This window comes from Malus domestica, chromosome 03 (assembly GCF_042453785.1).
Source record: "Malus domestica chromosome 03, GDT2T_hap1".
NCBI classification, from domain to species: Eukaryota; Viridiplantae; Streptophyta; class Magnoliopsida; order Rosales; family Rosaceae; genus Malus; species Malus domestica.
In genome coordinates this window covers 33732546-33745213 of record NC_091663.1, presented here as the reverse complement: position 1 = coordinate 33745213, position 12668 = coordinate 33732546, and the positions used below count along the sequence as shown (strand labels likewise).

At 36.6% G+C, this 12668-nt stretch overlaps 1 protein-coding gene and 1 long non-coding RNA gene across 2 annotated transcripts; both read right to left on the bottom strand.

The window, feature by feature from the left end:
• Positions 1-360: 360 nt before the first annotated feature.
• Positions 361-3311, bottom strand: LOC103432074 (uncharacterized). Its single transcript, XM_008370243.4, has 5 exons — positions 2828-3311; positions 2105-2216; positions 1149-1214; positions 793-990; positions 361-697 (listed from the first exon to the last, which is right to left on the bottom strand). The coding sequence occupies exons 1-5, from the start codon at positions 3018-3020 to the stop codon at positions 670-672; spliced, it is 597 nt and encodes a 198-aa protein (XP_008368465.3). The 5' UTR covers positions 3021-3311; the 3' UTR covers positions 361-669.
• A 3201-nt stretch (positions 3312-6512) lies between these two features.
• LOC139194289 (uncharacterized) lies at positions 6513-10593 on the bottom strand. Its single transcript, XR_011579051.1, has 4 exons — positions 10041-10593; positions 9586-9677; positions 7798-7891; positions 6513-6813 (listed from the first exon to the last, which is right to left on the bottom strand). It is a non-coding gene; the product is annotated as an uncharacterized lncRNA (long non-coding RNA).
• Between the last annotated feature and the right edge of the window lie 2075 nt (positions 10594-12668).

The following is a 12668-nucleotide window of genomic DNA, read 5'->3' as shown; positions in this document are numbered from 1 at the left end:
TAAAGAGAACCGATATCAATTAGTCAGTATTTGAAATTCGTAGATAAATAAATCATAAGAGAGTTGGTAGTTGTGTGCCTATCGAATGAGTGGCAGTGACATACTCTTAACTAATACCAAGCTTTCAATCTGGATCAGCTAACTACGCTTAACGAAGCCCCGAGTCGAGGCGAGTCCGACCTGACGTTATTTAAGTTAATCCTTTGCAGCACCAAACACAAGACTACAATGAATGTTAGTCCAGTCCAGTGAATACTAACCATAGCAAACAAAGGCACCCTAAGGTTCTAGGTTGATAAGATGTAATGAAACACCAAAACAATCACTCAGATTGCAACACGTTGTAGAAAGATACTCAAATGTTAAATCATATCGTGATTTCAATCAAAAGTAGAGATTAAAGAAGTACAATATAACGACTATATACTGCAATCTAATCTATATATGAGATATTAATATGCATATGTATATTTCGCCTAAGGAATTTGCCCATATGCACTTGAGGTCTTCATAAACATGTATTACAACAGTTCCTTATCATTATGTAACATGAACATAACAACTACTTAAACTCTCGATCTCACTCAACGAAGCGACTCACTCCACCTCGGTGTCCCTCTGGTGGCAACGTATTTGGTCCGGTGGCCCGCAAGAAGGGTGTGTTGCTTCCTACTCTGGCTTTAGTTTCAGGGAGGCACTGCAGGGTAGTTTCTCATGAGTCATCACCTCAAAACGACTACAAATGCTTCAATAACCGGGCAAAAGGAGAAAAAATGGTGAGTGATTAATCACCTGTTGATACAGTAACGCTTTCCTGTTGGTGGTGGACCATCATCGAAGACATGGCCAAGATGAGCATCACAAGCGGCACAAAGAACTTCAGTTCGAGGCATCATAAATATAGACAAGTCTAACTTGGACTTCACATTGTCACCTATGGGCTGGTAATACGATGGCCAACCAGTTCCGCTATTGAATTTGGTAGATGATCTGCAGAAGAGAATATAAGAAATATCAGTCAATGTTATAGAATACACAAGAGCATAATGTTCAATGGAAAGTTCGACCCATGACGCATGGGTGAAAATACATCACCCTATCCACTAGGATACAGGACAATATGCAAAATTAGTAAGAATGATACTTACTCAAAAAGAGGTGTGTCACAACATATGCAATGGTATGTTCCTTTAGTTTTCGTATTCCAGTATTCCCTGAAGATTAAGAGGAAAAAGCCAACATGAATAACAGAAGAAAATGGTTATTGATATAATGCAAGTGGCTGTCTCGACATTGGTCGTTTTGGATGTGTTTATGTGGGAAGCACGAGCAACATTTTTCATTCCGCCATGTATTCCAGGTTGCGACTGGTAAAAAGATGTGTGTGCAAGACATGAGGCTGAAAAGAGAAAACCCATCCTTTATGCTATATACCATCCTAAGTACTTGTTCATGAGTCATATTTGCTCCGAGACATGGTTAGAAAGCCTTGCTAGACTTATGCACAGTGCACCATGAAGACCTTTACACAAACAGTTAAAGGCCGATAAGTCTCCTTCTGTGCCAGCAGATAAGGCGCATGCTACATAACGACTAAGGTTACGATGCATGAGCTGCCAGAAAATTCTCCAACGTTCTAGATGGAGAGGTGACTGAGGGCGAAAAATAGCAGAGTCAACAAAGAACTAATCAGCTAACACATTCTACATAGATATTGTCCTACTTAACAGACTCAAGGGCATAAGCGCAGAAAAATGAACTAATCAGCATCCTCGTTTATCAAAGGCCTCTTTATTGTTTTAGGTTCAGAGGGCCAAATCCCAGACAAGCAAACGACTACAACGGGACAGCCATAGGTAACAAAACTTAGATTAACTTGCAAGATGATTACTCAATTCAGATTTCAAATTGTATTTTTTGAACTTTCTAGTGTTTCCAAAATTCTCTAGATTTGATCAGGCCTTCCAGCCTTCAGAAGCTCCCAAAAATGAACAAAAACTCAAACTTTTGGCTATAGCAGGTGTTCTGCAATCATATGAAAGTCCACACTGATGAACCAAAGTTACCAAATATCTGAAACAGAAGTAGGAATTAAGAAGCATACCCAGTGAAAGCCCTCTCGGTTCCCTTTTTACGAGTAACGTAAAACTGTTCCTCTGTGAGTTTCTCCTTCCATTCTTGATCACTTACAGATTTGTAATCACCAACACCTGTCTCTGCACATTACCAACAAAATTGAAACACAACGTGTAAAAATACCTTGAACTTTTAACACCTGACATTCAAGATTATCCTGCATATACATAACCAAAATCAATTTCGTGTAAAAAAACCTTGAACTTTTTGCAACATAATTGCATATGACCCAGCCATGCCTTTTTATAGAAGAACTTTAATTGAAAGCATCTCGGAAAATTATCCAGGGGTACTCCAAGTGCTTTTTCAACCCATAAGCACTTGAAAACACTTTCAAGTTTCTTGCTAAACATTGTTCGAAGTGCTTTTTGGTTATCTGAAAGCGAAGCGACTCTTAGGTCTTAGCGATCGCTTCCAAGAAGAGATTAGATAACAAAAGATCATCCATTACCAAATACAATTACAAAGCAATTCTCTAGATAAAACTAAATGAGAACCAAAACTCTGACTGAATTTTTCATCGGGACACCATCTACGCCCATGAATATATACACACACAGAGAGGAAAATAGCATACTTTTAGACCATATTTTAGAGACTATATGGTTCTGGTAGATGTTCTCTCTAGCATCAACCATGTGTGTGTGTGTGTGTGTGTGTATATATATATATAATCAAGAAAAGAAAATACCTTGAGTTCTGTCTGGGGAAGAAGCAGATAAACCCATTATACGACGAACAGAGGAGAAAAGCCTCTGGGGTTTGACCAAAGATCGGGAACCCAAAATTAATTTCTTGGATTTCAAGCCATATACGAACTGGGTTTTGGAGGAAATGCGAGCAGTTGTTGTGGGTAAGCTCGAACAAAAACTAGAAGACGCCATTGACGACCTTGAAATTGAGCTCTCTTATACCTTTCAAAGGTCCTGCAACAACCGAATGGGCATGAAATCGTCAGCTGAGATTGATCTTCTGTTATCGAAGAAAAAACGATGATGGTGTTAGTTAAAGCACGGCCGTTGATTAATAGTTTTCTTCTGCTTTTGATTTGATATCTGCAATTGGATTGGCTGGATCACGGTATTAGAAGGGACTTGGAGCAGCAGATTTATGTTTTTGGATATGTGGCTCTCATTGAGATTGTATTGGAGAAAGAGTCTCTCTGCTGGCTACGTCATCATTTCTGGATTGTACTTCACATTGTCAACCATCGTGGTTAATACAAATGTGTCAAAACTACGAATACGAGATCTCACACATATTCTACGGGATATATATAAATTACAAAACAAAATGGTAAATTATTATATTATATTGAAAACTTTGAGAACAAGCATATAATAAGTGTTCATTTAAGCATTTACAAAGTCTCTTAAAATTCTCTTAAAATTCATTGAAATATTAGAATACAAAACAAAAGTTATCGATTTTCTGTTTAAGTGAGAAACGCGACCTAGGCGAATATAGGCGTACTTTCTTAACTTTCAAACGTCTAGGAAATAATCAAGACAGTGGTCAGTTGCCTAACGTCCAGTCAGATATTTTTAGAATAGTGGTGTGTTTACCAATGAGCTCTCATCACCTATTTATAACAAGGGTAATGTTAGGGGGACTAAATTTACAAACTAAATGATGTATCACCAATAAGAATAAGCACGTTTATCAATGTGTAAGTAATAAATCAATTATCAACTTCCATGTCTTGTAGTTTTCAAAACTTTGTTTACAATTTTAGTCTCCCTCGCATTACTCTTATAGCAAATAGCGTAAAGTACAAACCAAAAAGCTTTGTTAGCGATTTATTGTAAGTGAGTCATCTATCACTTTGTTAATGATTTGTTGACGGTGAATTATTGGTAGCTTTGTCATCCACCGCTTATTTCTTCTTCTCCTTTCAATGTGTGGGCACCTATATTATTACAAAAAGAAATGATAACTTTATAAAAATATTGACCTTAAAAAAAAAAAAAATCTTTTTTCAATTGAAGAAATACATCCTCAAAAATTAACCCATTTTCAATTGAATAAATACATCCTCATTCTGTTATGTTACACAAACTTTTCGGTAAAATTGAAAGGCTCTGTATTTGTATTTTCCAAAAATTTTTAGTATAATAATATATTTTACACTAAGGGGTCCAACCCCTAATTTGTGTCCCCCGACCTCTCCCCCCATATGCTCTCTCCTTGTTCTCTCACTCACCTCTCTCTCTCCCCGAAACTCTCTACAACTCTTTCTTTCCCTCTTCCCCAAACTCACACACACACACCCAATTACCCCCACACCCAAGGAGACTTCGACGACGACACCACCACACCACCGTGCTACTCTTTCTCTCTTTATCTCTCTCTATCTCTCTTTCTCATTCTCTCTCTGCACAATGGTACCCCTACTATTTGGAGTTTGACTCCAACAAGATATCTTATCCCTCCGACATGGGTAAGCCTCGGGAAACCTCTAACTCGTCATTTTACGTTGTGTGGCAGTAAATTAAGTGTGTTGTATGTTGTTGGACACATAAACATGTCGGGGAAATATTCTCCATGTTTTTCGACGAGGAACTCGGCCTTTGCTAGCATTCTTCGGCCGATCTCGACGTCAGCTCAACCTTTTCATGGTATATTCTTGTTCTTTGCCTTGATATCTATATTTTTGGTATTTACATCATTTAGAATGGTTAAGATTCGAGCTCCACCGGAGCTCGAGAATTCTCAGGCCAAAATCCGGCCTTCTTCCCCAGCATGAAGCGGGCTTCCATGCCCAAGGCCAATCGACCAAACCCAGGGCCTTGACTCGTTAAGCTTTAAACCTAACCCAAATCCTTTTTATTTTATTTATTTGGTTTTCTTTTAAAAACCCAAGAACAATTGGGCCAGGCTTCAAGCCCAGCCCAAAACCCTTTAATTCCTTGAACCCAGCCCCAAAACCCACGGGCCTTTAGCCCAACCCGTGACCCTTGAAACCCTTAAAAGCCTAACCCATTAACCCTTATAACCCAAGGCCTTTGGGCATAGGACCTTTCGGCCCAAACTCACATCCGGTTGGAATATTCCAAGGAATATTCTTCGTGTTGACTTTTTATAAATTTATTCGGGACCCTTCTTAGGGTAATTCAACGTCCTTAACTTGTTTTTAATGTCCGTTTTCCCAAATTCAATCGTTTGAATATAGTTTTGGTAATTGTACTCTTTATGTGCTTAGGTGAAATTAATAGCGGTGATTCTATTATTCCTATTTGTACGGTTGTGCACCAACAATGTAAGGTGAGTGGACCCCTTCTAAAATGCATGTTTTAATAGTAAAAATGCATACATGAAAAGCTTGATTTAATGATTACGTTTTATGAGATAACATGCTTATTGATGCTAGTTTGAATTATTATTATTTTTCCTATTACCCGTGTTCTTTATAGAATATACGAGAAAATATGCCCGCGCGTTGCTGCGGGAATCTGTTGTTTCAAGTGTAATCGGATGAATAAAACACGTTTAAGTTGAATAAATTCAACACAATTATGAACAAAGTCTTTTTTATATACATTCAAGTGAGCTGGCATATAAACACATTGTACAATTTGTGGGAAAAACTGAACGTCTTTTATTAGAAAGAGATGGTTTCCAATAAAAAAAAAACATTAGTTCACACAAAATTTCAGTTACCAAATCCCAAAAAAACCAAAAAACAAAAAATGTGACTCTATATGGCTTTCTTACTACACAAAAATATTCCTTAGTTAAAGCATGCCACACATCATATGCCACACATCATCACATTGCTATTATATGAAGTATATTCCTCAGTGGCAAGCAATATACTCTCCTTAGCATGACCTCTCAATCCCCTCTCTTTATCTCCCTAGAATCGTACAACAACCCCTAAATACAGTGCATAGACATACGCTCACACACTGAAGAATGAACGCATTATATTTAGTTGGCACCATTCAACTTTAAAAGCAGTGAGACCTTCCAAAGGCACATCCTAACTGGCCTTGGTTCAAATAACCAAATTGAGAACAACAGTTGAATTTTAGAAAAGCTGTACAGAGGGGGGAAAAAAAGAAAAAAGAAAAGAGAAAAAACAATCCTATCACCACAACTGAAAAACAAAATCAAAATGAACTGAATAAAATATCAACAGAGCTTGAACACTAACGTCCTTTGAAAACATGTGTTGGTTACGTATAATATATATGCGCACAAATTAAGAAAATGACTTGAGTGCCCTAGCAGTAGTCTTTACGTTGAACCAAATCACTATTAGGTTAAATGTATTGATTCACGCATCTTCTTTTATGTGCTAAATATCTACTAAATTGCCCTACGAAAATGACATAAAACAACTTTTAAAAGTGACAATATATGCAGCACCAGGATGTTGCAGAACTCACTGCCCCAATTTAAGATTCAGTTTTTGTCCAATGTATGTATAAGCTTAGATACATCTGAGAATTTGCTTTTCAACAGTTGTTACTCTCATCGTCTTTTGAGAGAGATAGATACAAAGGTTAAGATTACAATGGGGAAGAGTTAAGAATCCCTCTAAAATACTAAAGAAAAACATACCTAGAATGGAGTAAACAATTGTTTGTCTCCATGGCAGTTTCTCAGAGCATTTATGCTGTTAGAAAGATAGTGCTCCACTCCAGAAGGATGGACAAATTTACCAGATGGAGACTGACCCAAAGAAAACATAATTAAAAGTTAGCATCTGACGAACAATTAAGGTGATGCAAAAGAGCAACACGTGATGTGAAATTATTATACCAAAATATCCAAGGTCTGTTAATCCAATCACCCAATAAAACAGAATTGAAATTAAGCACAATAATATCAAAATTAAAAGGAAGGAATAATATGAAACCTTGTGCATAGAACGTTCGTGAGAATGAATCACACAACAATCAAGGATGGACAAATCACAAAAGTGACAATTAAAGGGCACCTAACAGACACCCCCATCTCTCTCTCTCTCTGCAATCGCATAAATCCCTCGAGTTTCAGGAAGAAATGGAAAACGAAATGCTTTTCCATCCCCTACCCATACCCATACCTCCCTTACCCGTTCCCTTTACCCTCACAAAAAATTCTCCCATCTCTCTTTCTCACCCTTGTCCCATCTGTCTGTCTGCAAATTGCAGAAAAGAAACCCTAAACAAATCCCTGAAATCCCTCGCCTAAATCCCCTCACATTTCTTTCGGAACACCCCCCCTCTCTCTCTCTGCAAAACCTAAACCAGATCTCCTAAATCCTATCTCAGACACCCGACATACAGCCAAGAAGCCAAGATATTAAAGCAATCTCTACATAATACTTTGGAACAATGAAGCAAAATGGTTCTTGTTTCTTGTCCAAAACCCACCCAAAAATTACCTTCATAAAAAATGCCACCACAAACCTATTAAGCCCAGTCAATCAAGAACCTACTTGACTAATTTCAACTCAGCAGATAGTCTAGGTTTTTAGTTTTTTATGCAGTAATTATAGAGCAAATGGATAAAATTATTGACTATTTATACCCTATTGTGGTTTCATAAGCTTCTCATTTTCTTAGTATCAAGCTCTCTTTGTGGGCAAAAATTATAATAATAATAACAATACTAATTCAATAAGTAATGGAGATTACCAAGGAAATGAGTTTTAGGTTCTGAATGGTTTACCGATTCCCATCCATTTGGTGTGAAGACTTTCTTTGTTTTATGTTAGTTGACGCACAAACTCTCACAAATGGTGTTTCAACAACCGATCTTGCTCCTAACAAATTGCAAGAACAGAAATTGCATTATATGAAAATAGTTGAAAATTATTCTTTCAATCGTAAGTCATAAAGTTCGAAACTTTCAATCAAAATAATTCAGAACCTCAAACTGAGAACAAAACTTCTACATTGATAATAACAACCCCGAACAATGAACGAAACATTGAACTGAAATCAAATCATGTGATACCTTTTCAGGTGATGCCCCTTATCAGGAGATCAGATTATGTACCCAAGAATGGACTGAAAACAAAGCACTCATCAATGTAGTACATTACACAAAATTCCATTTAATTCTTCACCAAAAAAAAAAAACAACACATTTAAATAACAAAATATAAAAAAATCCAAGAAAGTAAGTTCATAACCAACAACCAATCATCAAAAACAAACCCCATCAAGCCCAAACCCAAATACAAACGCCACTAACATAATCACCCAAAATTCACTACAGTAAACACAAAACCCACCAAAAAAATTACCTTCATAAAAAATGCCACCAAAAACCTATTAAGCCCAGTCAATAAAGAACCTATTTGACTAATTTCAACTCAGCAGATAGTTAGATTATTGCCCATTAAACAGGTAGATCAAAGTAAGAGTATATCCAGTTAATATTACAGTACAAATTTTGCATCCCAAGGAAAAGTACCAAATTCAACCTCAACCAATAAAATAGCATTAAGGAATGTGAATTTTCAACTATTTTGACCAAATAAACAACTTTCCATTCTAATTTCATCAATTTCTCGGTAAATTAAAAAGGCAAAAACATATAATTAGAAGCCAATTCAACAATTAACAAAAAAGTTACAAAAATTAACTCAAATTCGGTAGCACAGCCTGCTATAAAGTAGAGGAAGTGTATGAGTAATGGATGTCCAGGGTTGGTCCTTATGCAGAAGGAAGCATAGGAAGCATAAATGGGATATCAAGTGAGGATCTCAAGTAAATTTGCAACAACACAAAACCCAACCAGCAACAATTTGTTCATTACATCTTAAAACACAAAATTTTGTCCGAAAAATAAGACATTTAATGCAGAAAGCTCAAAACTTTGCCTCCCAAAACTAACATCTGAGAGAGCATTGGACTTCTTATCTTTAAAAGCATGAATGGTGAACTAAATAAAAACACACTTTTTACAAACATTATTCGCACAAAAATTAAAACTGTATTGAGAAACTCGCCATTTTGACCAAAAAAAAAAAAATTATACCAGTAACTGAACACAATAATAAATGATTTTAGGATACTTGATCACTAACATAAATTTGCAAGTTTAAGAGACAATGACAACCTGAATCCTTAAAAAGGTTATTTACACCTAAAATGAAACAGACATATCCAAAGGACATAACATAGTGATCTTTTGTGAGTTTAATATCCGAACTGGAGTTTTTAATTTTATGTGGTATTTGCTGTTCTGATCTGCCCTTTGTAGGGGTTGTGGTTGGGTTGTTCCAGGGAGGTTTGTTAGACTGTTTACTGGCCCGGAACAGATGTTAAAATGATGGTGTCTTCCTTAAGAAGAGATAAGACCATATCGCATGACAACTTTTAAAATATACGGGTTCATATAACATAGAAAAATGAACAAATAAATGCACACCCAAACTACATGTGCCAGTCAAATTAAAGGATGACTTCTTGCTGAGAACAAAAGTATAATAAAAAATGAATACTTTACCTGCATATATCGCACGACAATGCTAGTATAATCAACTGCTCTCCTCTGTGTAAGCTTTCTCATCTTTTATCCAAGAAAAGTGTCAGCATGAGCTGCAACAAACAAACCATTTGTCACTCATTATAAAAAAAAGGGAAACTATATTAAATTCTGCACTAAACCTCTCAAAAAAATTAAACCACTATTTTCAAATATCATTTACACCCTTGGCCTCACTGGCCTACCCTTTTAAATTGCAAATCTCAATAACTTCAAGATCCAAAACCAATTCTAAAGGTTTAATGCGCTTTAAAGTTGAAAATCCCAGTCAACAAAAGAAGTATAATGCAACCAAATTCTTGTTTAGGTACTTCCCCACAATTCAATTGTTTTCTTTTATTCTCCATTAATTTCCAACCAAAACCGAAAAGAACCAGAACAAAATAGCAAAGACAAAGGCATAATTTGGTACAAACCATCATAAGGAGGAAGAGGATGAGCAAGCACAGGTGGGTTGTGATACTCCGGGGGGCATACCGACGGCTGATGCATCATTGGGGCCGGTGGCGCCCAGGGGGGGCTATGAAATTCTCCGCCCTATTGTTGACGCTACTGGTGTTGCAAATGTTGCTGCTGATGTTGAGGTTGGTGCTGCTGATGTTGAGGGTGTTGCCGCTGATGTTGAGGGTGTTGTTGCTGATGTTGTGGGTGCTGTTGTTTGTGGTGTTGTGGATCAGGGTACATCATTGTCACCCCAAATCAAAGTACCAAGAGGAAGAGAGAGAAAAAAAAAAAAACCAAAACCCTAGGATTAGAGAACTGAGAAGTGGAAAGTTGCACCAATTTAAACGCCTTCTGCCGAGCTAAAAATTGAATTCAATTTGCAAAAGCAGTCACATTGGCTATGAATTCAAGTCAAAGAGGGCCTAAAGAGTGAAATTTAGAGTTTCAACACAACATGGCCTTCTCATAGATATGGTTTCTTTTCATGATTTGAGAGAAAAACCCATCAATCGATTGACAGACTTGAACAATTAGAAAGTAGTAAAGCATGTAAAAAGCATAAGATTTAAAGCTGTTATGGATCCATATTTCACTAAAGACCACACACGCAGAAACAACCCCCCCCCCAATTCAAGCCTCACCGCTCAGTCCCCCCCCCTTTTTTTCCCTGAAATCCTACGCCCACCCCTGTGATTGTGCAAACCATGCAAACCTCTTTGTGACACCGACATCACCCCTCCCCCCTTCAATTAAATGCATGAACATTATACAGTGAATTACACATAAAGTACAACATTATCAAGTATACCTCAAGGCGTCATTGGATACAATCATTTTCAAGTCTTCATCTCTGACACCAAGAGCACTCATTCGTTATACATTTCTCTATTAACTGATCAGCTAACTGAATTTAAAATTAGCTTCCAAACCAAAAGAGTTCTAAACTTTTAATTCTACAATCATATTGAGTTCTTCATCTCTTACTCTAAATCCCAATTACAGAAAGACCTAAACTTTACTCAATTTAATATTGCTTTCCCCCAAAACAGCACAATCCCACAAAAATAAGGTTAAAATAAAAACAACAATAAATCATGAATTAAATGAAATTTCTCACCTCCACCTCTAGTAGAGCTTTCACATTCTCAACCTATCACAAAAAAAAAAAAAGGAGAACTTGAACTTCCAAATTAATTGAAAGAACTATAAAATCAATTGGGGGTTTCTACTAAAGTGAAAAGTAAGGGTTTTACAATCTCATAAGGATCGATGTCTAAGGAGAGGATCTGTTCGTCTCCGTTCATCACTATGATCTTCATCTTCTTCAATTCGTCGCTGCGATTGGATCTCCAATCACACACACACACACACACACAAAATATACCCAATAACCCAAAAGCTAGAAACTAAAACCTAATCACCCAAAATCCCCAATCCTCAACCAAAAACATAATCAGTCACATATACTACATACTGAATCAAATGCGGAAACTCAAATCAAACGCCTTCAATTGCCTAAAGTTTCAAAATTTCAATCATTTTGTCGAGCCTAAATTTGAAAAATTACAATCCCCTCTTGACTAACTCCATCCAAAGATTCGAAATACCAGAAAGCAAATAATTGTACTAAAAATTAAGTAAATTAATTATAAATTAAAATCAACTTAACAAAAAAACAACAAAGCTACCAATCAAAATAGGAATTCTGCAACTACACACTATTTACAGTGCTATGCAAAACTCATATTTGAATGAGGGCCTTTACTATTGAATTGAAAGATGGCTGTTCTTTTTTTAAATTAGGATGATCTCACCAATCAAAATTACAGCGCTGTGCAAAACTAATATTCATAATCTATACCAGCTCTAGCTTGCCTCCACCCGTAACAGCTCTGATATGAGAAATACAACGCAATTAGGATAGAGGAAACCCAAATAATGGAAATTCAAGAAATTCAACATACCGTAAGATTCTTTCTGACGGCCAAATTCATCAACAACGGAGGCAATTGTTGACCGTCACTGTACCTCCAATTCACGCCTGCCATGTTTGAGGCTTTCAACCGTCACTACTTGGTTTGTGGGTTTCACATCGAAAGATAAAGGGACTTATCAAAACAGATCCCACTAACCTCCCTATTTAAAAACAGAACGTGATTTAGGTGATTAAAACTCATTTGAACAATCAGCAAAACTTGAGTGAAAACAATTAACTAATTAACCACTTGCACCCTGCTCACAGTGAAAAGCAATTTCAAATCAACAACCATATGAATCCAGATTCATTAACAGGGATGCTTGGCTGATAAGAATCCAGGGCACAGATGAAACCTTGCTAAACTTGGCATTTGGTCATTCAAACAATTGAATGAAAGAACAAAATTATGTCCAATCATTCACAAACAACCACTTTTGCCATAATTTTCTTCTTTCATTCAATTGTTTGAATGACCACATGCCAAGTTTGGCACAGTTTCATCTGTGCCTTAGATTCTTGTAAAACATGAAGTTTAAAGAAACATGAAGCTTTAAAGTAACAGAGGCATAAATGAAAAACCTTGGAATAAACTTAACTTAAATGTAAAATGGCAATTGGGTTA